This window comes from Labeo rohita, chromosome 6, assembly GCF_022985175.1.
Source record: "Labeo rohita strain BAU-BD-2019 chromosome 6, IGBB_LRoh.1.0, whole genome shotgun sequence".
Classification (NCBI taxonomy): Eukaryota; Metazoa; Chordata; class Actinopteri; order Cypriniformes; family Cyprinidae; genus Labeo; species Labeo rohita.
This window is the reverse complement of record NC_066874.1, coordinates 3,381,792-3,407,518: the sequence shown is the minus strand read 5'-3', so window position 1 is coordinate 3,407,518 and position 25,727 is coordinate 3,381,792. Positions and strand designations below refer to the sequence as shown.

Here is a 25,727-nt window from a genome sequence, read left to right as displayed (position 1 = left end):
GGCACTCTGTTGAAATTTTATAGGTGGCGCTATAGAGCCATTTTGACACACCCACTTCTGAATCCCACATCAGATGTAAATTTATACCACTTTTGGTGTGTGTGCAAAGTCTCATGAGTTTTCAAGCATGTTTTGGCCCTCAAAAATGTGATTCATTTTGGAGAAGATCAAGAAGAAGAAACTGAGCAATTCCATTAGAAAGATCTGTCACTACTTCAGTTTCATCACAACTTTAAAAAATATTCTGAAGCTGCACTTCTGAAGGAAAGGCCGGTTTACAGAGGTTTTGGACTAGCTGTCAACCAGCTAAACCACCTGGTCAGGCTAGACAGCCATTTTAAACCAGTAAGTGTCTTAGTTTATACTGCCGTTTTTCATAAGAGAAGAGGAATCAGACTGCTGTTTACATTGTTTCCAAAACGTATTACAAAATCCATCAATCAATCCATCCTCTATGACAGGTAGGTAAGCAGTGTTTGGCTAATTTGATCAAGTTAATCATCTATTTAATTAGTGGCAGGTACAGAGGACAAGCAACCAGATACTAATTACCTGCTCACAGATACGATATGTCAGTACATGGAGTCAAATGGCTTTACAGAATTAACTAGAGTTTCATAATTTCTAAAGAAAACATGAGTGGTACTTGCCAACACAAAAGTCACTTTCATTGTGCGACGAAATCCACGAAATGTACTCTGTCGTGCGTAATGTCACTAAATTTGGCATATTTTAAACTAATAAAACGAAAGAAAGTCTGTACACTTAATTAAAAGGCTATATGGACCAGTGTTTGTAAACATTAAACCATCGCTGTTTAAATATATCAGCGGTGCAGTTTTGTCTACTACACATACTAAAAATAAAAGTCCGGTCTAACTTGGAGAAATTATGACAGAAATATAATATATTGTGCAGTAAAACGTACTTGTCAAGTTAATAGCAACAAAGTTTATTAAAACATGATCTTTAAAGTATTGTCACACAATATCAACATTTTAATTCATGTTTTAATTTATACCTCAGTTGTGCAGCACATTGTCAGAAAGTATTTTTTTTTTGTTCAATTTAATTTTATTAACAATTTAATCTTAAATTATGAGAATGAAAAATGAGAAATGATCTTAAATAATATTAAACATTTAAAGTAGAAAAAAGTGGAGAAAGCTTCTTAGAAAAATGCTGCTCTTCTGGAACCTTTAAAAAGTTTTTAAACAGTAAATGTAAACCTATGGGATTTTATTAGAATGTTTTACCCTTTACTAGGTGAAAATCATCATTTGAATTGCTTGTTAAACACAAAAACAAATTGCACAGTTCCTTCGCATCCGTAGAACTAATGGAGCTGGACACTATTTTGTACACTGTAAAAAAAAAATCCCGTAAAAAAACTGTAAAATTCCGGCAGCTGGGGTGCCGGAAAAAAACCGTAAAATAACAGGCACATTAAATAACAGTATTTTTCCGTAATTCAAAAAACAGTTTTTTTCTGTAATTTTACACAAGATTTTCTGTATTTTCTTGAGCTTTTAATATTCAATATGGAACTTTACTTAAATATTGAGGAAAGTTACATAAAAAAACATGAAATTATCCATTTTGAACACTGCTTTAATTCAAATAATCAGCCATAAAACAGTGTTTTAATAATTTATTCATCTGCAAGAGTATAACATCTCAAATGCAAGAATATTAATATAGCATAACTGCAATTTACTTATATTCTTTGTTTAAAACTACAACAATATAATAACAGCAACAATATTCAAATATACAAATTACTCCAAAAGTTAAAATTTCTGCAACAACACAATTTATAACTGCAACAGTATAAAATTATTAAAAAAAAAATCAAAGCTGCAGCAATATACAATAAAAGGAATTTTTCAAATCTGTAAAAATGTAACAATTTGATAAACAAATCCGAACGACCTGGGAACAGATTAATTCATCTTGACAACATCTTGCTAATCAATGAAAGAACCTTCGGACTGACTGTTGTTAGCTTTCTTGATGTGGTCTTCTCCACTTTTGATCCCTTCTCAGGGTTCATCTTAAAGGCATCTGTTCAATGAAAAAAACTTTAGTAATAAAACATAGACTGTAACATATGCTCCAAATATAGAAATAATAAAAGCAGAGTAATTAGAATTTGCATAGGGCATGCTTGTGGAGGATATTTGCTATAAAGACATGTATGTGAGAGGATGTTATGTGTGAGACAGACATATTGTAAGAGAGTGTGTTATGTGAATGTGTGTGAGGATGCGTGTGTGTGAGAGTGTGAGTATGTGAGGGTGTGTGTGTGTGTGTGTGTGTTTGAGAGAGTGTGAGTATGTGAGGATGCGTGTGTGTGAGTATATGAGTATGTGTATGAGATTGTGAGTATGTGAGGATATGTGTGAGTATATGAGTATGCATGTCTGAGAGTGTGAGTATATGAGTATGCGTGTGTGAGATTGTGAGTATGTGAGGATGCGTGTATGAGATTGTGAGTATGTGAGGATATGTGTGAGTATATGAGTATGCGTGTGTGAGAGTGTGAGTATATGAGTATGCGTGTATGAGATTGTGAGTATGTGAAGATATGTGAGTATATGAGTATGCGTGTGTGAGATTGTGATTATGTGAGGATGCATGTGTGTGAGTATATGAGTATGCGTGTATGAGATTGTGAGTATGTGAGGATATGTGAGTATATGAGTATGCGTGTGTGAGATTGTGAGTATGTGAGGATATGTGTGAGTATGTGAGTATGCATGTGTGAGAGTGTGAGTATGTGAGTATGCATGTGTGTGATTGTGAGTATGTGAGGGTGTGTGTGTTTGAGAGAGTGTGAGTATGTGAGGATGTGTGTGAGTATATGAGGATGCGTGTGTGTGTGTGAGTATGTGAGGATTTGTGTTTGAGAGAGTGTGAGTATGTGAGGATGCGAGGATGCGTGTGTGAGTATATGAGTATGCATGTGTGTGAGTGTGAGTATGTGAGGGTGTGTGTGTTTGAGAGAGTGTGAGTATGTGAGGATGCGTGTGAGAGTGTGAGCATGTGAGGATGTGTGTGAGTATATGAGGATGCGTGTGTGTGAGAGTGAGCATGTGAGGGTGTGTGTATGTGTGTGTTTGAGAGAGTGTGAGTATGTGAGGATGGGTGTGTGACAGTGAGTATGCGTGTGTGCACCTGGTATTCATCACGTTATGGGGACCAAATGTCCCCACAAGGATAGTAATACCAGTAAATGTTGAGCTTGTGGGGACATTTGTGAGGTCCCCATGAGGAAACAGGCTTATAAATCATGCACAATGAGTTTTTTTGAGAAAGTAAAAGTGTGCACAGTCTCCTGTGAGGGCTAGGTTTAGGTGTAGGGTAGGTGTAGGGCGATAGAAAGTACGGTTTGTACAGTATAAAAACCATTACGCCTATGGAATGTCCCCATAAAACATGTAAACCCAACATGTGTGTGTGTGTGTGTGTGAGAGAGTGTGAGGATGCGTGTGTGTGAGAGTGAGAGTATGTGAGGGTGTGTGTGTGTGTTTGAGAGAGTGTGAGTATGTGAGGATGCGTGTGTGACAGTGAGTATGTGAGGATGCATGTGTGAGGGGGTGTGTATGAGAGTGAGTCTGTGTGTGTTGTTATTTTTTTTTACCTTTGCACAAACTCTAGCGTTGCTCCTTGGTCTCCTGGGTATGAAATGTTGAAGCAGTAGTACGAGGCAAACATCAGCTTCAGAGCATCACTGAAGATGGTGATGTGGCTGTTTACTACGACTTGGTCCACAGAAAACATAAAGTTCTCTGCTGTCAAGCGGGAACTTCCTGTTGTTATACATTAGAAAAAGAAGGGATCAGTAACACTGTGACAAACTTAAATTCCTGCAATATTAAATGGTTTTCCTTTAAAAATATTCAAACAACTTTGTGCAACTCTCACCCTTTTACACTGACCTTGACTTTATACGCTCACAGAACTTGCTCACTGAATCTGCTCACAGAATCTGTAACGAGAAACAGAAGGCATGTAAATATATGACATGTTGGGAAATCTACAAAAATACAAAGAAATATATTATATCCATAGTACTGAACCCTATCTGTGTCACCTGTGAGTCCACGTCAGTGAGTCCCTATCAATAATCCCTACCAGCTTCAATAACAGCAGCGCATCACTGCAAAAGATACTTTTCTTACTTATATTTTTTGTCTTCTTTCCAACCAAAATATATAAAAATTCTCAAATCAAGAAGGATTTTCTAGATGAGTAAAAATTATTGTCTTGTTAAAAAAAAAAAAAGTCAAAATAAAGTGGATTTTTGCTTGTTCTAATCAACATATTCTGCCAAAGGGGTAAGAAAAATAATCTTGTTTTCTGATTGAAATAAGATTTTTTTGCTTACCCCAGTGGGAGATTATTTTGCTTGTTCTAAGCAAAAACTCACTTAAATTTGACTTGTTTTTTCTAAAAAAAAAAAAAAAAAAAAAAAAAAAAAAAAACAGGATTTTTTTCTAATCCTTCTTGATTTAAGAATTTTTACATATTTTGGCTAGTAACAAGACAAAAAAATCTAAGTAAGAAAAGCATTTTTGCAATGTTTAATTTAGAAGGGTAATTAAAACTATCAAGAAACAGAAGTTGTGAAACTTTTTCCCCTAGACCTACATCCAATACCTAACCAGCATATATTTTCATGCTGGAATGCTGGTTTATACTGGTCCTTTAAAGTTTAAACCAGCAAAGGACCAGCATCCCGGCATCAAAACCTACCTAACCAGCATATGCTGATTTTTTTTTTTTTTTCAACAGGGTTGACTGCAGATAGTTCAGATCATCATTGTGACTATATCTGAAAGTAAAACTTGCAGTCCAGTTTGTAAAGCCAATTTCAGTATACAGGCGTAATAACCAGTGCTTGTAACGTTAGAGGGAAAAGGTGCCGACGAACAGTGCTCGGAGGGGGTTGGGTCACTTTAAGCGTTAGTCCTAACGAATCTGTTTCTGAATTAATAACTTTCATCCAACCTTGCCTCGGAAAACAGTATTTTTTAGCTTGTAGACGACGCCTACGACGATGTATATAAAAACTAACTAAACATATTGCACTATGGGTAAAGTTGGCAACCTTTTTTAATTACCGCATCAATAACTCCGTATCTAAACCTTCTTAAAACACAAATTACACGTCTTTCGAATAACAGTAACGTAAACAACCAGCTAACGTTAACAACCTAATTTTCAGCTAAACGAACCTGTTTGGGTTTTTCCCTCAGGGCCTAACGTTATAAATTCAGCCTAACGTAACTTTACTTGATAAAGAAACCTAATACTACAAAATTATGTAGTACTATTCGGACAAAATCTAGCAAAAAAAAATAAAAATACACTGTACCATCAAATGAAACCTAAATTTTAAACTTTTTGAAGATTTTAAATGTCTAAAGTTAACATTACTGATCAGAGCCAACGTTTAAAACACTGATTTAACAATTTTAAAATATTTCTTATGCTAGGACTCAAATATTAAAGAAGTAGTAGTAATGACCAAAATATAAAACATGTACTTTACCTGCTTATTTTCGCCTCACATCGAAGATCGAAGCTGAAGTTTGAGTGATAAATAATCCTTACGCGCGCGCGGGCAACCCCACCGCGTGCTTAGTGGAGGATGTATCCTTGCGCCAGGGCGAGAATTCCTTTAGTTCGAATATTAAAATCTTAATTTTTGTAATTTAAATATCAGCGTATTAATTATATTATTATATCACTTCATGAAACGACACTGTGGAAATAAACGTGTAACAAAACACTAAACGGAGCTGAACTACTTTGAAAAGCGGAAGAAGATGTGGTCAGTCAGTGACAGTAGTAATGAAAGTGATTCTTTTGCTCGAATTGATTCTTTTGCATCGAACATTTTACGAGCCGGTTCAAAAACTGATTTTCTTTTACGGAAACACGCAATTACTTACATACAAAACATATTATATCATTAATAATTATATAAAAAATATTTTTTTATTTAAGCCAGCTTACTTCACGAGTTACTGAAACTGCTTAGAATAAGCTGGCAGAAGAAAAATCTGTGCTGACTTATAAATAATGTAATGTAAATGTGCCGATTTGTATATAAAAAAATGCAGTTGAACAGGGAGTATTAATTTTATTTGTTTGTGTTAAAAACTTGCACTGCAATGTCCTATTTTTCAAAATATTTTTTTTATAGTTTTATTATATTCTATGTTATTCTTGTATTCTTGTTTATGTGGAAATTATTTTTTTTGCAATGTTGACATGTTTTTTAAATTTACAGTCTAATTCTGTCATTTAGACTGTACTTTCAAAAATACGTGAAAAAACTGTAAAATAAAACAGTAAAATTCTGTAAAAAAACAGTTGCACATGTTTTGCATGTGATTTTACACTGGATATGTAAATTTACAGTCTATTTCTGTAATTTTACAGTATTTCAAAAATACGTGAAAAAACTGTAAAATAAAACAGTAAGTTTCCGTAAAATAACAGTTTTTTTTTTACAGTGTATGTTTACATCTAGGCTTTGAAATTTGAATAAACCTCTAACCTAACCTTAAGTATAAGCAAACACCACTTACTAATCTAGCATTCAAGGAATTCAGAATAATTATAACCACTTTTCTGATTGAAATCTCATGTAATGCTGCCCTTTCCTAAAATGGAGAAATTTTAAAGGAGTTAAAGGCTTGTTTAGTAACCGGAAGATACAGTTGACGTCTATTCAGACTTGCAGTAAGGATCATAGTATGACTTTTGACAGAGAAAAAAAGCATTTGGGGTTTCATGATGTTTCTGGACAGGACTAAAAATAGAAATTAATCATCTTGTCATTGTGGTGTCAAGACAGCCTAAGGGAGTATAAACCCCACCAATCTGATTCGCTGCCCTTGTACATCTTATGTCAAACTACGTCTCTGTCAAAACATATACATCCGGTGTTCATCAATTGCACAGTTTCCTGTGACCTTTGATAGAGGACATTCCTTATTTCTAGCAGACACGCACACACACACACACATGATTCTCCTCTTCCAACCTCTGCAACACTTTATCAACTTGCTTAACAGCTGCACATAATGCACTGAGGCTGGAATTAACCCTCCGTTATCAGCCTGATCTCTCCCTGTCCATTCATCTCTGAAAACCCTCGCCACCCACAGATTTTCTAACTAAAGCCCTGATTGCTCAGGTATTGACCGTGTGCGAATGAGAGCGAGCTGTAGGTGCCTGTGGCTGGTTACACACGTGCACTTTTCAAGGTCATGTAACAATGGGTGTCCGTCAGCGGCATGCATGCTGGGACAGAGTGACGTGACAGGTTGCTTACACGCAAAAAAGTAATTACAAAGCTCTGACACATAATACTTGATATCGAGCCAGAAATCTACTTTACTGCAACAAGTGCTGTGAATATCCAACTAATGCTTTGTAGATATTGGATTGTCTCTTAAATGACAACCTATTTGTCGACAAACGATTCATGTCACGTTCACATCACATATGGCGGTATCTCTGTAAAAGATCGTAAACACATTGGCATTCATTTCACAGGACATGCATTATGCGCACTGAACAGCAGCGGTTTTGGTGTCACAGTTGAATGTTTGACTTTCAGGTGCTGGAGACATTGAAAGACACCAGGGACACTCATTGCCATGCAAACGACTGCTTGTGCATGCAAAACAAGAGTGACAATAGACCACGCACCAATGCATGAAGACCTGTGTGCGTACATGATGCTTTGAGCTGCTCTATGTCAAATGACGTCAAAAACGGGGAAAAAAACAGAAAACAGGACATTTCAGAGGGAAAACAGAAAATAATCATGCATCTTAACTGGGAGAAAGTAAAATAACAATTTTCTTAAACAAGCAGACAATTTGCACAGAGTGAGAATAAAAAGAAATATATTTTTTTAACATTTTAAAGGAATGTAAGTAATGTTTGCAAATGCCAAACTCATCAACATGTTACTAGAGTGATTCAGTGGCTCCAAAAATGGCCTAAATTGGCTTGTTTTATAGCTGTTAAAAGATGGGGTTTTTTTTTCAGCTTAGGTTTGTTGCCAAAGCAAACAAGTCTCATACCATGGTGGATGCAGATCAAGAAACTGCAATGCGCTGATGCAGACAGCCAAAAATCAACACCAGTTTACTGGAAATGTTCTTCGCTTGCCAACAGTGACATTGCACCAAAGGGAGAACACCACAGATTGAAGAATTTGCATTTTGCTCAAAAGGAAAACATTAAAGGGCACAGCCACCTCTAAGCAAAGCAAAGCCTGATTTTAGCATGCAAAAACTGCAGTGAAACATCTTGATGTTTGCATGTTGTGCACTAAAATGGAGGCACGATGCCTCCTGCTGGATGTAGGCTGGTATCACAATGATAGTTCAGATCAAAGGTTAACTTGTAAAAGACACTGAGCTTTACACTTTTACCCCCTCACATTTTTCTTATGGTGATGTAGCAGTGCTTGTGCTGTGTCCATACAGATCTTTCAATAACAGTACATTCATTTTTATATTTTTCAAAAAGGAATGTATTGCAGTATTAATCCTGATTAATTTAGGGTATCTGCAGGTGTTATGAAGGTAATGAATACATTAAACGGAGCACAATGTCAATGTTTATTCAAGTTTAAAAACTACAGTTTAAACAGATGTTCATTACATTTTAATTCATTTTGAAAAAATATCTTAATTTTGCTTTAAGCATAAGCTCATCAATTTTGTTCAGCTTCTAAGAAAGGACTGCTTATGCCATTTTGTATCTCAAGTAAATGTATCTTGATTTGTACTTAAAAAGCTATTAATTTTTACAATGCATGCAACATTTAATGACATGACTTTGAATTTAAGTCTCTTCTGCTCATGTTTCAGAACTTTTTAAGGCTTTTATTTGTGAAGACTTAAGACTTTTAAGACCAACAGAAACCCTGTAATCATATTACAAAAGACAATTGTTTAGATTCAGTCTGCAGATATGATACAACAAATTTTCAAAGAGCACTATAGTTCTCGGTCTGCCACTGTTGCAACCTGAATATAAACGATTTGAATTTTTAAGTTTTCAAATTTTATTTTATTTTAATAAAATGAGCATTGCAGCTAGCTGTGGACTTGCAAGACCTGTTCAACTGCAAGAATACTAACTTAAAATCAAATAACATTCACCAATACTCTAGAGCTTAAAAGAGCGACACCCACAAATGATTTGACACCTTAAGTATTATCCTAAGATTACTGCATCAAAAACGACAATTTCCCAGGCAATTACTATTTTGATTTTCAAGACCTTTATTGAATTTCTAAATTTGTGTAATATTCATCTCAACAGATGAGAGACAATAAAAAACAAGGAAAAAAAACAACAATGAGTGCTTGTTGAAGCCCTGAATGGGTAAATATGAAGCATGGCATCTAAAACAGCACTTTAGATTAAGAGACATGTTTCTGTTGCTGTGATAAAGAAAATATGATTTAAAAAAAATCAGTCAAAACTAATTCTTTCTAATGAAAATGCTGAAGATGCCTTTGTAACCATTTTAAGCAACTTTACAGCAACATATAAAAAGAAACAAGGATAACATACACTTATCTTAGATTATGACTGTGCAAGTGACAAAAGCAATGGAATAAACTAGTAGGTGGAAAACAGGTTTTCATTAACGGAAAAAAGCGGCACTGAGCAATGCTTATTACTAAAAATTCACTGTCAAAACCTTAATAAGTTCACTTACAGGCCTCAAACATTTTTATAATACAGTATTGCATTTAACAAATGCTGTCAAAACCGATAATCAGCTACTTGATTACGCTGAAAACACAGTGCAGATTCTCCAGACTGTAAGCTCTCTAGGAATGAAAATACACAATTAAAGATGTCAATAGTTATACAAGTGCTTCCAGCTAACGGTTTAAGCTGAACAGATTTTGAAAATGCACATGAGATCTTAAATCATACCAGCAATCCTAAATGTGTGTGTATGTTGAATAAATAAACAACATCCTGGCATCCAGTATGTTTGTTCAAAGAAAAAAAAAAAAAAAAAAAAAAAAAAAAAAAAAGGCCTTTATCATGACGAATTTAGGGAAAAAGTGTGACGTAAAGCTTTCGTGCAGCTTTTGACACAGTAAGTAGTCTGAGAATGCGTTTTCCAGGTTTTTTTAGATTTTAAGGAACATCAGCTGTGCAAAAATAAGGCCACAGTTTTCTCCCCTTAAGAACCGTTCTCGCTTTTTGCTTGTTTGGAAGCCGGCTCTTCGTTATCTTTCCCATTCGACTCAAGAGGTCTCTTCTTTGGACTGCTTTGTTCTGCTGAAAAAGAAAACACTTCTGTTTTCAAACTTGACTACAAGGAACAGAAATTCAAAGCAGGTGGACCAGTGGATATACTACATGTCTGTGAGTGATTAAACTAATAAAATGCCTAGCTAATCTCTAGCTAATAATGATTTATGCCAACAATCTGTCATAAGTAATATAGTTATACTTCTAAATGTTTCTTGTTTTTTTTTGGTAAATGAGAAATGTGACACTGGACCACAAAATCAGTCAGCATAGGCATATTTGTAGCAACAGCCAGCAATACATTGTATGGGTCATAATTATCGATTTTTCTTGTCAAAAACTTGGACAACTTTAAAGACAATTTTCTTAATATTTAGATTTTTTTTGGCACCCTCAGATTCCAGATTTTCAAATATTGTCCTATTTTAACAAACCATACATCAATGGAAAGCTTATTAATTCCTCTTTTAGATTATATATAAATCTCAATTTTAAAAAAATTGACCCTTATGACTGGTTTTGTGGTTCACGGTCACATATTACCAAGCATGAGAACTAAAATAACTAAAAAATATAAATATAAATAAAAATATATAATTAAAACAAAATAATGATACATATTATATTATTGTTTTACATTTATATTATTAAAATAAACTGTTTTTTAAAAGCTGTAAAAAAAAACAAAAATTACTATTACTTTTTACAAGAAAATATGGTTACACTTTATTTTAAGGTGTCCTTATTACAGTGTAATTATACATTTAACTACCAAGTAATATTAATGAACTACATGCACTTGCTATATGATTAGGGTCAGGGTTTGGCTTAGGGTTACCGGTTACTTGTAATTATGTATAATTAATTGTTATTATAATAGTAAGTACATGCAACGTGTAACAAGGACACCTTAAAATAAAGTGTAACTGAAAATAGTACTTCAGTCTTTATGCTTCAAAATTTCACATAATTCAATTTGATACTTGCTGTTTCTTTTGAGAAATTTACAGTAACACTTTATTTAAAGGACCAATTCTCAATATTAGCTAGTTGCTTATTAGCATGCATATTACCAGGATATTGGCTGTTTATTAGTACTTCTAAAGCACATATTAATGCATTATTATATTTTAGATCCTTTAAATCGTACCAAAACTTAGTTGCCTTACTTACTATTAATAAGCAGCAACTTAGGAGTTTGAGGCAAAGGTTGTAGATAATAGTTATTAGTGAGAATTGGTCCTCAAGCTAAAGAGTGACCAAATTTACTAGCAATTTTTGAGTGGAAAAGTTTTTACACCTTTTATTTCAGTGTATGTGACATCAATCAAGGAGCAAATGACACCAGAATGTCTCTTTTACCTTCATCTCCCTCGTCATCGCTATCAAACTTGGTCTTCTTTCCTCTGAACTGGGTCTGTTCTCTTCCTCCTCGATCTCTGCGTCCTCCCCTGCCTCTTCCACGACCCCTGTGACCTCCTACAATGACATGGCACATGTGTTAAACTCAGAGATCTTTAAGTTCAGATACTTGCATATGCATTTACTGTGTCTTTTTACTGACCTCTGCCTCCTTTGCGTCTGTTTATGGACTCCTGCTGATCCTCGATGATTTTCTTCAGTGTCTCCATTTCTACGTCTCCCTCCAGTACCTCCCACTGAACAACCTGCTCTTTTACCTTTGGTTCTTCTCCTCCCTGAGCCTCTCGGACCTTCTGCAGGGCCTCCTGGGCGTTTGAGTGAAACAGGATGGTGCCCTGAGGAGGATATCAAAGACAGAAATTAATGGAGGAAGACATATTTAAGGTAGAACTCATTGCCAATAAAGCTAGAACATAAATACATAGACAACATCTCCAGAACTACTCTTCATCAACATTTTGCCATTTAATTTGCATAAAACTAGCGTCGCATCATATACACACAGAAATTTAAAGGAATTCACAACAACCTGTCAAAATAAAAGTTTGGTTTAACTTGAAGACACTGTGGCAGAAATAGGCCTATATTACTATATTATTTAGCAGAATGTACGTGATACTACTACTACTACTACTGATGGAAAAAATAAAACTTTATTTTTTAATACTCACAATATTTCTTCCATAAATTCTATTTATTTGCCAAAAAATAAAATGTGTTTAATTTTCATTAATTAAAAGATAAATTAAATCAATGTTTTATGCCTTTTTTTGATAACTAGAAAAAAATTAAATACACAGAATTTCTGAGGGGGAAAAACATTACATAAGGCTATTTTAACAATAAATAAAAATCAAAATTAAAATAATTAAACATTCTAAAACAATAACAATAAAATATACGGTGAGGAAAAAAAATAAAACATTTCATTGAGCTACAAGCATGTCATTTTTGTTAAACTTTTAATAAATTGATGTTAAATTGCATAAGTTTCATTAATTTAATTAATTAGACATGCTTTTTGATTAATACATTTTAATTTAACCTTTAAAAAGGTGTCCAGAAAACTTAAATGGAAACAACGGAATTCAGAAAAAGTAAAAACGGAAAAAGCCATCTGGGAAAAAATATAACTAAATAATGATTTCATAGGGCCCTACAGAAGATGTCTATTTCCAAAAATGTTGTTCTTTTGAACTTTCTATTTATCAAATAATTCTGAAAAAAAAGTCTGAAAAATATTAAGCAGCAAATCAGCATATTAGAATGACTGCTGAAATATCATGTGACACTGAAAACTGGAGTAACGATGCTGAAAATTCAACATTACATCACAGGAATAAATTACACTTTAACATATCGGGATAGAAACCAGTTATTTGAAATTGTAATAATATTTCACAACATTACTGTTTTTACTGTATTTTTAAACAAACAAATGCAGCTTAGGTGAGCAGAAGAGACTTCTTTCAAAAAAAAAAAAAAAAAAAAAAAAAAAAAAATTACATTTAAAATAAATAATTATTTCATTTCAGTTTTTACAATTTCATATATATATATATATATATATATATATATATATATATATATATATATAACATTGTCTGAACTTGAATGTGACCATTTTTTCTGAAATATGTTAATTTCTCACCTCTTTAGCTCCTCTGGTGAAATCAATCCATTTGATCTGCGCATGTTCAGAGAAGATCGCATGGAAATCTTCTCTTGAGGTCTGACCCAATTCACCGGAGAACTTCAGCAGACAGCCTCTCTGATCATTCAAGGATTTCTGGGAAAACAGAAGAGCCATATTTTAGCAACCTAGTCACATCTGAGAACTTGCTTTATTTGTGTTTCCACATGAAAACTCACCAGCTCTTCTTCTTCTGCTTGTTTCTGCTTGTCCTCCTTTTCACTGAAATGCACATTTACCAATTATAGCGTCGCTCATCTCACGTTTTTTCGTGGAAAATATGTTGCAGTGCATTACCTTTTTGCTTTAGCTTTTGCTTCCACCCGATTCTGCTTCCTCTCAGCCAGCTTTTTAGAAAAGTAGTCCTCTCTATAAATAAAAGAGGTTAAAGGTTAACACAACTCTCACACCAGTGTATTCAAGGCCATTCAGGTACTAGGAAAACAACATGCAATGCTCAGAGACAAATGAGGAACTGAACTGCAGAAGCACCTAGTGTTGTCACAATACCAAAACTGACTTCGACATGATACCTGACTAAAATATCACGATACCACTACTGAACCGATACTACGGGAAAAACATAGGACAGGAAAAGTAATTTAATAACAGATGATCCAAGTGGAAATCATAGTTATTTTATCTTTTAAAACAAAGCATTTCACCCCCCCTTTAAAAAAAAAATAAAAAAATAATAATAATCCCACGCCAGTGCCACGACACAGGATTACGGTGAACAACTACCGAGCCTACAGGTATGTAGAGATCTTTGCTATATTGGAAAGTTAGCTTAAAGGATAAAGCCAAATCTTATTTCATGATATAGTCATTTTATTACACAACAACAATTTATATCATGACAGAGTTTTGTTGTTTTATCTTTGCTATTAATAAGAACCGAGATGCAAGTAACAAACTAAAGGACAATTACAATAAAACAAAGACACAAATTAAACAAAAAGGGCCCTATGAAATCTGATTTATTGTTTCCTAAATTCCATTTTAATTTTTCTAGACTCTATTTTAATGGTTACATAAAAAAATATATACATACATACATACATATACACACATACATACATATACACACATACACACATATATATATATATATATATATATATATATATAATAAATATAAATATATATAAAAATATATAAAAAAAAAAAAAAAATATATATATATATATATATATATATATATATATATATATATATATATATATATATATATATATATATATATATATATATATATATATATATATATATATATATATATATATATATTTTTTTATATATATATATATATATATATATATATATATATATATATCAAAAAGCATGTCTAATTAATTGAAATCATGAAACTTGCAGAATTTAACAGCAATTTATTTAAAGTTTAACAAAAAATTACATGTTTTTAAGGCCCTATGAAATGTTTTATTATTTTCTGTTTTCCATTCATTTTCTGGATTCTATTTTAATAATCAAAAGCATGTCTAATAAATTTATAATGGATAATTAGATTTGATAAAGAATTCATTTATTATAGGCTATTTATTTCTTCAAAAATAAATGGTAAATATTCCTTAAACATTGATTTAGTAATATTTTGATTAGTAGAAGTAGTATTATCTTTACATTCAGTAAGATATTTTTCTGACTGTCAAGGTAAACCGAACTTTTATTTTGACGGGTTGCTGTGAAGCAGGGTCCGAAATTAACACTCGCCACTCGCCAAATGCGAGCAAATTCTCTGTCTGGCGAGTTAAATTTAAAGCGCCATCCGCCACATGGCGAGTAAATCTTTTCACCAGTAATGTTAATCAGTATCAGTCTCGCGGATCTCCGTGATGCTCCCCCGCCCCCGTCTGCATGCGACGTACCGAAGCGTAAGTGAAACGCGAGCGCCGCACTCACGTCATTTCCGTCTATCCCACACTCAACGTAGCGGTAGTTTCGTGCTAGTGGCGAGATGTGGCGGTTTTTAACTGGAGCCAGCCAGCCTTCAAAAAGAAAGCTTGGCGAACTGGAAGAAAAGCCACCACCAGAATTCTTATTGATGTTTTAATTTAGGGCTGGACAATAATTCGATATCAATATATATCGCGATAGATTTTTTTTTCAATAACGGTGATACGATTTTTAAACCCATTTCCGATATTTCGATATACATTTGTATATATATATAATTTTATACATTAGCATTTGTCACTGAATGACGTTAAGTGCTCAGCCGTCAGAAAGAGCAGAACAGAATTGCGTGATGACGTACATCACAGACACGCTGCCAGCGCTCAGCAGTAGTTGGTTAAGTTCCGTCGCGGAAAGTTTTAGCTACAAACTAGTACCCCGACCAGAAATTATATTTCTTACCAGAAACCTCTAGAGCCTGTCATAGAGTGTCATCAACACTAGGGATGTTCATTTCGGTTATTTTTCCTAACCGACAGCCGACGCTTGTTAACCGATTATTAACCGTTAACCGACAAGATTATTTTAAATTAGAATATAATTATTTTAGAAAGGATAAGTGTCTGTGACCCGTTAAAATACTAACATTTGTTTTCCGGGATTAATTTTACATGCGCAAAAAGCAGCAAACAACAGAACATGAGGATTCACATGGACACGTCGCATCACCTGCAGCTTCTGCGAATGGAGAAAAACATCATAAAGCTAGGCTATATATATAATGAAAGAATATGCCTATAAGATAAATATTTTTACTTAATAAAACAAACAAAAAAAGTGCAACAAGTAGCTAGTAGCAGAGTTTTCGTTCATTTTTGTGCTGCGCGAAAGGAAGACGGCTGAAAGCGGCATCCTATTTTTCTTTATTTTACAAACAGCAAACCGTTTACAGTTTTGATGATCTGTAAAGAGTCGTTTCCCCTGTTAGAAGGAAAAAATCAAGTGATTGCGCCGGCGCCGCACGCGCACACACAATCAGCCAAACATATGGAGAGAAAAAAAAAAAAAAAAAAAAAAAAAAAAAAAAAACACTGCTTAATCGTTATCAACGTACTGCCGTGATATTATGCCAAACATTTTTTTTGTGTGGATATTTTAATGCGAGAAGTACAAAACCAGGTTTACATAACAAATAATATTTTAGCATTCAAATACATCTTGAATACGGAGACATTTGGGTTTGTGTAGTATGAGACACAATATTAGTTTCAGTTTCGCTTTAGCCTCAATGGTTTGGTTTTGTCTTGTCGCCGAGCTTCTTATATTTTTCATTCTTGTTCTTGTCTAAATACTGTTAAATTGAAAGGATTTTTTTGTGGAGTGAGGGGAACTAAAATAGCCTAGCCTATGTTTACAGTGTATTGTAAATATTTCGCGTCGACACCAGGTCTTTCTTAATAATAAAATGCGACTTAACGTTATAGGCCTACGCGATTTATCTTTTTTCTCTCAAAAATGCAATTTCATTTTATTTTAACCATCCAGAAAACGTTTTACAATATTTTGATTACTGAATTACTGAAAAAAAAAGACCTTTTAAACCGTTTAACTGATTGTATTAATCGGTCAAAATTCTTCTGTCGGTTAACCGGTTAAAATGAGCATCCCTAATCAACACTCAACAATGTTCCGGCCAGAGCAATGTGTTTTTGTTGTTGCTCACTCTTTATTTATTTTATTGTATTATTTTTGTTTCTTTATCCTGGCTGAAGCAGTTTGTTTGTTGTTTCAATTTATATGAATATTCAGCCTGTTCTAGTTTAAATGGAAATATATTATTGTTAATAAGCTGAGTCTGAGAATTTTATTTATTTGATAGTTTATTTCACATTTCCTGTTTGTAAAGGCTAAATACAAATAAAATATGAACCTTATTTTTTTGTACTGTTTTTATTTAAAAAAAAATATATATAATTTTAATAGGAGGAGCCTGGAGGTATTATAGACTTTGCAAATTCAGTTTGCAGACATTTGTAGGTACAGACATCCATTGTGTGTGTTTTTCCTGAGGCTTTTTAATATTGTCCGTATCGATATCGGAATTATATCGTATCGACCGAAATTAAGAAATATATCGTGATATGAATTTTTGCCATATCGTCCAGCCCTATTTTAATTGTCACTCCTCTCTGTCCGGAGCACACATAATATACAGAATAACGTGCTTTGGATATATCTGTGTTAAATCGTTCAGAATTTTGGCAGGTAAAAAATAAGCTTGGCCGGTTGATTTTTTAATCCACCGGCCAACTTGGCCGGTGTGTCAAAAACTTAATTTCGGTCCCTGCTGTGAAGACCTTTAGGGTCTTCATTATGTGACGATAGTTTCCATAAAAGAAACGGTAAAATGCTCATGAAGTGAGTCTCAGAGCAGTTCTAGAGATTATGTGTTCATGTACTCATTATGAGGCACAAAGGCTGAAAACACCGTAAGCGTCACGCATATGTGTGTAGTAAACAAAACTGCGCATCTGCGCCATTCACTAACACAGACAAGCAGAAATACGGCTCTTATTAAAATGCATTCTTAAAGTACCGCTACTAGCAAATGCAGAATCGTATCGTTTTAAAAAGCAGGGTATCGTGATACTTTTTAATTACCGGTATATCGTGCAACACTAGAAGCACCTACTTCATCATGACGATCATCTCGTTCCCTTTGTACTCCTTGACATCAGCGCGCTCCACAAAAGCCTTGGCAGCTTCTTCCGACTCTAAAACGGCAAAAATCGATCCCTGCAGACAACAACAGCAATGTAAAAAGAAAAATCTGATGACATATATACAAGATCTTCACAGTAAAATAGTTTTACAATACTAAGTACAGTTTAAGCACTGTAATAATGTATGTCCAAGTGTTGTTAACTAAAATAAGTTTAAAAAACATGATGCAGAAGCCATTTTTACTTAGAAACTGCAAGTAAACTTCAGCAACACGAAGATTGAAAATCAAGAGTATTTTCTTGTAAAATGTAATCTAAATATCTGTTTTGCTGACATTTTTTTTACAGTGTACAAAATTAATAAAACTAAAAAAATAAATTAAAGCTAAATAGAAATATTTAAAGAATGAATAACAATTATAAAAGGCACAAACATACTAAAACAACTGAAAATTTAAATAATTTTAATAACATTCATACTTTATAAATAATAACAATGGTCTGATTAAAAAAAATAATTTCTGCATTTTTCTTTTTGAAAGGCATTTCATTATTGTGTCAAGTCTTACTTTGAAAGTCTTTTGGGGTCCTTTCCTCATGTAGACGTTCTCGACTGTGCCTTTATCTGCAAACCACTCTTTGATCTCATCCAGCGTGGTTTCAAGAGGAAAACCTTTCTGTTGAATTTAAACATTAACATCAGTCAACCAACAGAAGCATGTGGCTTGACAAAAGAGAAAAACAATAGAATTCAATAATACTAACAGGACAAGATGACATGTTAAAAAGCTATTATAAGCAGTTTGTTTTAGGGCAAAGGTAATGCCAGAAGGCAGAAAGAGGAACTTCATGTCACCGTTTCCATTCTCTCACCATGTAGATGGATTTGTGTTTGACCGCATCCCTGTATTCCTCATTGTTCTCTGGAAGAGGTTTGTTCGGATTTCGTCTTATTTTGGTTTTGTCCTCGCTGACCTCCAGAAGACCCGTTTTAGATTTTTGCAGCGACTCGACAATAACAGCTGCGTCTGACGTGAGAGTCTTTAGTCTGCGAGGACAAATACAAAATGAGAGACAAAAACAACAGCAGCAAAAACCCTAATGCACAAAGGAATTAGGGTTAAATATTCCTTTAAAAGGAATATTTTGTAAATAGTACCTATTTATTCATGCAACAACATATCATGGTGACCATAAAACTGCAGGGTTTATGAAGGTAAATTTAACACTTTTTAAGATCAAGCTAAGAAAATAAGGAATAAACTGAAGGGAACACAATGAGAAAAAAAAAAAAAAAAGTGACGTAGTATACAAAATTCTCAGTGTTTTGTTTTCCAGTGCAAATACCTTAAGACACATTTACTTGAGAAGCACAATTACAAAATTGTCCAAATAAAGTGAGTTTGTGATTAAAACAAGAACAAATATCTGACAACAGGCTCAGAAAAAAACAACTTAACTTAAAAAGCAAACATGTTTTAATGTCAGTGTCTTTTTTAGTTTTTAAGTACTTAATTTTGCTCATTTACTCAGACTTCATCTCTTTATTTTGCATCTGTATCTAAATGTATCTTGATTTAAGGGTTCTTTTATATATTTTTATTATAGAACAAGACAAAAATACTGAGGAAAATAGTTTTTCTGCAGTGCATGTAACATTTAATGCCATGACTTTATGAAATTATGTCTCTCTGCTTATTTTTTTATGCACTTAATTGGTGGATGTGAATTAAGACATTTCAGAATGTATAATTTCCAGAAACATGATGCATTTCTCTTGTGTTTACCTATTAAATTTCAGCATGGTCTCCAGAGTCACCCAGCCATCATCTAACTGCAGCTGCTCCTTCAGAAACTTGTCTCGAGGGAGATTGTGGTCACCAAAATAGTACTAAACACACACAGAAACATCAACATTCATGGTATTCATTTGAATGAAGATTTTGAAGTAAAAAATAATAATAATAACCTACTTAGGGTGCTTATCATATTACCTCGATCTGTTCTGCCACCTTCTTCTCCAGAGGAGACATTTCCTGATTGTCTGCCATCTCTGCTGGGATTTAAAAGAAAAAGATTTATTTTAGATTTTATTTTATATTTTGCAAAAAGTCTGTAAACACTCTTAAGTGTTTCTTTCTGCATTTTCTACAAAAGTGACATCACAAATCTGTATTATCAGCATAACAGTTTAAATATATGATGGTGTTGAAATATTTGCGTGAACTTCAGACACCGGCGTGACTAGACAAGTGTGTGATTCTCCAACCACGTGTGAGTACAGCAAAACTCACGCATGCACCTTTGTGTTTTATATTGAGTGCTGACTGTTGAGGTGAATAAATCCAGTTTTAAACAGGACTAAAACGAACCTGTTTCTAGACTGTAAATTCGCCCAATAGTTTCTATAAATATGCTATAAATATTTATAAGTCATGTACGCCATGCGCTCCACATGTTAGAGAATGAATCTGAACAAACATCGCGCCCAATCTGTCATAGCTGTTTTTCTGCCCGTTCTGAAGCAACGCAACACTGTAAACATCAGAAAAAACAATATTGCAAAAACACCATACTCACTTTACGTCCGTTCTGATCTGTCTGGTCTCAATCAAACGCCACACTAACGCTATCCGAACGTGAATCAACGGGTGGCGTCGCGTTGTTATGACGTCACGCAGAGACCTGGGGAAGAATTCTGGGAAACGGAGTCCATTCATTTCCTGACGGTTGTAGTTTTACGTAAACATCGAGCAGCTCTTTTAAAATAATTTTATTTTCAATCATTTAAAATTACTTTATTAGTTTGAATCAGCATTAGCATTTTTACCATGCGCCACAAGCAATTTATTAATAAATATTTCAGGCGTTTTACTTGAAATGTGTCATTTTAGTTAGAAAACGTTGGAATATTGTTTTAATTCGTAACGTTGTTGTTGTTTTATATATTGTATAAGCAAAAAAGCCAGCTGCATGAGATTATTTTATGAGATATTTTTCCCGTAAGTGAGGATGTGGTCATTTGTGCATTTTATGGGTGTGGCTTCCGGTCTCATCAGCATTCATGTATTATTAGGTGTACCAAACACCTTGTTTTCCTGCAAATTAATGTCTTACCATGTTATTTTAATACATTATCTTAATTATAAACACTGTGGTTTGTATTGCAAACGGTTTTACCATTTACAGCACGTTGTTAATCTTCTCCTTATCGTGGCTAATGAACCAGAAGTCTCGTCCGTAGGCTTACTTCTGTGTTAAAGAATGTGGATAAGGTATAATTTTAACTAATAGTTAGCTTAAGTGGTTTGTGCAGCCGGGTCCTGTTACTTCATAACATTACCATCCACAAAGTGCTGGACTCAGTTTGTGTTTCATTAAATTATGGCTGCTATCTAGGCTAAGTTTAACTTTCATTCACATACAATCATTTATTTAAAGAAACAAGAGGCAATACTTAATTTAGACTGGATACAGTATTTTATTACTTTATAATCAGACACAAAACATATGCATGGCCTCTGTCATAAGTACAAAGGACACAAGATTTGTTGTAAATATTAACAGGAACAAGGTCTCAGTTTAGGAGAATATGGCGATGCTGCAGTCGTATGAAAGAACTTTTCTGACATGCAAGCTTTATGTTAATTTATAAACGAATACAGGAGTCCCTGTCCATTCATCTCTGTTTGCTTTGAATACAACACTCTGAATCAGGCTGCATTTACAATACACACATCTAAAATTCAAGCTCGTTCAGGAAAAAACATTCACAACACTGTTTATCTAAAGTCAAGAGGAACACGTCTGAGCCCAAACTGCTGTTATCAGGAACCAGCATGAGCTACTATGACCCTGCTGGCTTTTGAAACATACAGTGGAGTCCAAAAGTCTGAAACCACATTAAAAATCTGAAAATAAATAAACTGTTTACACATTTTAACAATAATAATAAATAGGAAATTAAAATGTAAAAAGTCTGACAAGAAGCATGTAAACTTCTTTGTAAAGATGATCAGATTTTCTTATTTTATTGTTTTAATTAATTTATTATATTTATTTGTAATATATAATCAAAATAAAAATATTAATACAATATAATAAAAACAAATTGATAATATAACCCTAAAATAAAAACATTACTAGCAGTCTCAGACTTTTGGGGTCCACTGTATATGTGCAAATATGCCGCTAACAAGCAGATTAGGATTTCCAATAATAATAATAATAATACCATTCATATTATATCTTCTGCATTTAAATATTAAACATTTCATAGTAGTACCAAACTGCCAGACTGCTTTAATTCTTACACCGTGACAATAATGGTATTCACTGGCATAGTATTTATATATAGGGAGGATTTTCATCATGCAGATTTTAGAATAAATATTTAGCCAGCATGTTAAAACATTTACATTTGTTCATTTTAATTTTCTGCAGCAAACCGCAGTAGATTAAATATTAAGCACCTCAAACTGTTAAATTATTTGTAATGTACATCCAAACAGTGAGCTTATTTTACGATAAAATCTCAATGAGATTTAACATGTAAACCTGAAAATGCACATGCACTGAAACCAAAAACAAAAACTCAATTATGACAGACATTACACCATGCCCGAATTAGTTTATCAAGTAGATTAGGGGGAAATGAGCTATAATAGGAGTTCATGCACATGATGCATCTACTGCAGAATAACCATGTGATATTCTATTAGTTCAGTGAGTCTGTAGTTTGTCACAATATTGCCTAGATTACTCAATTAGAGCTCTTAATTCCCTGAGGATCTCATTGCCACTAGTCCAAGGCATTATTTTCGCCGGGAGAGATTCCGAACCCTCTGAAATGGCTTTGCACAACAGTTTCTCAAGGGTGAATCCTTTCCTAGGCATTGCAATATCCCCTCCTTTCAATTCTTTAACAGGACAAAAGTCATTTCCTCCATCTCCTATATAGCAAATCCTCTCATAATGCACGTCGGCTTTAGCCTGCTGCTCTTTGAAATCACAAAGCACCTTCCTCTTGCACAGGTTTATGGGACATTGCTCACAGTCATGAGCGTGAAAGCAGCGCAAAGTCATATAGCCCCGTGCATCTATGTTGGCAGGGTTGGTGAAGACGTCATCTACAGCAGACTTCAACCCTGATGCATGCAAAACCCACTCTATGAAGATGCTGTTAGAATCGGAGATGATAATACAGTCGATGTCTTTCTTATTCTCAGATATGAAGGTCAGGAGCTCGATCATGCCGTCGGTGAACGGGATGCTCTCCATGACCGAGCGCATGTGCTCCGGCCGGACGGACTGGTCTCCGATGTAGGTCAAGACTCGACCCATGTACTCGGTCCAGCGGCCGCTCTGGTAAGACTTCCTCAACCAGTCCGGTAACGTCTGCTCGGGAGTGGAGCGGATCACCCATGTGTCGCTGTTGTCATCCACTATAGTGTGATCGAAGTCGAATACTACTAAGGTCTTCATTCTACGCTGGAAATAAGACAAACACATAGTCAAGTAAACACATTATTGACATTGGGACCGACAAACAGATGTTCAGTATTCAATATATCTTTCTCACAAACCCAAGTAACGAGATGCATGTAAGCAAATTAAATATGTACTAACCTCAAGCAGCTGCCTGGCTGAATTATTCGTTTTCGTTAGCGATTATGAGACCGACACTTGCCCTCTACACAAAGCATGATTAGTCACTGCCCCGTAGTGATGGGTCGTTCTTGAACGATTCGTTCATTTTGAACGAATCTTTAATGTGACTCGGGACGAACGAGTCGCCTCGGGGAGTGATTCGTTCAGTCGCGCATGCGCAACATCCTATTAGGTTCTGTACTGGAATTAGTTCACCTGTTTTAGAGTCGTTCGTTCACCTTATGGGGCTGTCACGTGATGAACGAACGACTCAAACCCGAGGACTCAAAAGATGAACTAATCAATTCTCCTTCCGGCTCAGACTGCATAGGTTAACATTACGGGGATGTCACGTGATGAACGAACGACTCAAACCCGAAGACTCAAAAGATGAACTAATCAATTCTCCTTCCGGCTCAGACTGCATAGGTTAACATTACGGGGATGTCACGTGATGAACGAACGACTCAAACCCGAAGACTCAAAAGATGAACTAATCAATTCTCCTTCCGGCTCAGGCTGCATAGGTTAACATTACGGGGATGTCACGTGATGAACGAACGACTCAAACCCGAGGACTCGAGAGATGAACTAATCAATTCTCTTTCCGGCTCAGACTGCGTTGGTTAGCTAATTGGGCTGTCACGTGATGAACGAACAACTCAAACCCGAAAACTTGTCAGATAAGAGGCGAGGTGAGCGAATCATAGACTAAAGACCCAGGTAAACAATGAATGAATCTTTTCTGTTTCTTATAGCATTATAGTTTTATTTTGTTTGTAGTGTGATCAACGTTTGTGTAAGCAGTAGATGTGTTAGGGAGGTAAAACGTAACATTTTAATTATATTTTGCTAAAATGAACGAAATGAACGAAATGACTCGAAAAAAGATTCGTTCATTTTGCTGAACGAGACTCAAAGGACCGAGTCGGTAAAATGATCCGAACTTCCCATCACTACTGCCCCGCATACGACGGCTCGTCTCTAATAGGCTGCCGCTCACGTCAATCAAACGTTTTACGACGCTCTGATTGGTCACCCGAATCGTCAGAACCTGGGTCGTTCTTGCTTTCATTTTCTAGTCATTCATTCAAAAACGTGAATCAGTTTATTCTGAACTAGAGCGGAATTGTTTTAAAATACAGACACTACTAATAAAATATTTTAGAATAGTAGAGTCATAAAGCTACGACATAACGCAAAAAAACACCATTTTTGATTAAGACTATTTTTTAATACATTTCGAGAAGAGAAATCTGAACGTTGTTATAAAGCAAGGTTCAAATGTCTTGTTTCATTTTGTTGAATTTTTTAAAACAGGATTTTAAGATCTCTTTATAGCACTTAATGAATATACTGCCAAGAGCTTGAAAAATATTTCATGTTTTTATGAATAAAATATAAATTAGGGAAATGATATGTGAACAAATCTTTAAAATCCTTGAGAAACAGAAATAAGATGGAAAAAAGTTAAGTGTGACCACCTTTTTCTTTAACGCGGAAGTAAGCTTATGGGCGAGACTTCCGCTTCATTAGGAAATAACGAGAAGAATAATGACGCCAATAAACGGGAAAACAGTTTGCACTACAAACCAGTGTGTTCATAATAAAAATAATTAAAATAGTATTGTAAGACACCAGTTTGCAATATCAAGCAGCAAAACGAGCTGTTTTGTACAGCTAAAATTAGCTGGACGCAGATGAGACCGGAAGCCAGACCCATTTACAAATGGCCACGCCCGCTCTTACATGAAGAGAAACATCCATGCTGCTAAAGTTGAGATTTCTGGCTCAGTACAGGGGAAAAAAAACATTTTGAGATTACCTGAAATGTACACTCTAATAATTAAAATATAATAATTGTAGGTTTCAGATTTTTTCTTTCCAATAATATGAAATAAAAGTTATGTTAAGCTAAATAGCTCAATCTCACAATTTACCAGTGCATGAAAAAAAAGCTTTGACTTGAGTATACTTTTAGATCAAGACTTAAGGAGAAACTGTGA

General features: G+C 34.5%; 2 protein-coding genes and 1 long non-coding RNA gene across 7 annotated transcripts; all 3 read right to left on the bottom strand.

Annotated features, from left to right (window-relative positions):
• Positions 1 to 1,932: 1,932 nt before the first annotated feature.
• LOC127166476 (uncharacterized) lies at positions 1,933 to 5,591 on the bottom strand. Of its 2 annotated transcripts, XR_007827912.1 has the most exons (4): positions 5,558 to 5,591; positions 3,942 to 3,991; positions 3,644 to 3,812; positions 1,933 to 2,064 (listed from the first exon to the last, which is right to left on the bottom strand). It is a non-coding gene; the product is annotated as an uncharacterized LOC127166476 (long non-coding RNA). The 2 variants fall into 2 exon arrangements; XR_007827911.1 differs by lacking the exon at positions 5,558 to 5,591 and having other exon boundaries at positions 3,942 to 4,263.
• Positions 5,592 to 10,065: 4,474 nt separating this feature from the next.
• Positions 10,066 to 20,783, bottom strand: ssb (small RNA binding exonuclease protection factor La). Of its 3 annotated transcripts, none has more exons than XM_051113324.1 (12): positions 20,653 to 20,783; positions 20,067 to 20,128; positions 19,860 to 19,963; positions 18,946 to 19,120; positions 18,642 to 18,749; positions 18,042 to 18,145; positions 13,730 to 13,801; positions 13,612 to 13,654; positions 13,391 to 13,528; positions 11,882 to 12,074; positions 11,680 to 11,796; positions 10,066 to 10,344 (listed from the first exon to the last, which is right to left on the bottom strand). In XM_051113324.1, exons 2-12 carry the CDS (start codon positions 20,121 to 20,123, stop codon positions 10,247 to 10,249), a joined length of 1,209 nt encoding a protein of 402 aa, XP_050969281.1. In that variant the 5' UTR covers positions 20,124 to 20,128; positions 20,653 to 20,783; the 3' UTR covers positions 10,066 to 10,246. The 3 variants fall into 3 exon arrangements, with proteins under 3 accessions (XP_050969281.1, XP_050969283.1, XP_050969282.1); XM_051113326.1 differs by having other exon boundaries at positions 10,066 to 10,341; XM_051113325.1 differs by having other exon boundaries at positions 20,067 to 20,125; positions 20,653 to 20,754.
• Positions 20,784 to 21,529: 746 nt separating this feature from the next.
• On the bottom strand, positions 21,530 to 23,794 carry phospho2 (phosphatase, orphan 2). 2 transcript variants are annotated; one of them, XM_051111487.1, is made up of 2 exons: positions 23,701 to 23,794; positions 21,530 to 23,562 (listed from the first exon to the last, which is right to left on the bottom strand). In XM_051111487.1, the coding sequence occupies exon 2, from the start codon at positions 23,554 to 23,556 to the stop codon at positions 22,831 to 22,833; it is 726 nt and encodes a 241-aa protein (XP_050967444.1). In that variant the 5' UTR covers positions 23,557 to 23,562; positions 23,701 to 23,794; the 3' UTR covers positions 21,530 to 22,830. The 2 variants fall into 2 exon arrangements, with proteins under 2 accessions (XP_050967444.1, XP_050967443.1); XM_051111486.1 differs by having other exon boundaries at positions 21,530 to 23,557; positions 23,701 to 23,776.
• Positions 23,795 to 25,727: the final 1,933 nt, after the last annotated feature.

Coding starts and splice junctions, on each gene's coding strand:
- phospho2 (XM_051111487.1), bottom strand. CDS start 23,556: ATGAAGACCTTAGTAGTATTCGACTTCGATCACACTATAGTGGATGAC.
- ssb (XM_051113324.1), bottom strand. CDS start 20,123: ATGGCAGACAATCAGGAAATGTCTCCTCTGGAGAAGAAGGTGGCAGAA. Junction 19,964..20,066: donor AGGTGGCAGAACAGATCGAG/GTAATATGATAA, acceptor GTGTGTGTTTAG/TACTATTTTGGTGACCACAA. Junction 18,750..18,945: donor AACACAAATCCATCTACATG/GTGAGAGAATGG, acceptor TAAATTCAACAG/AAAGGTTTTCCTCTTGAAAC.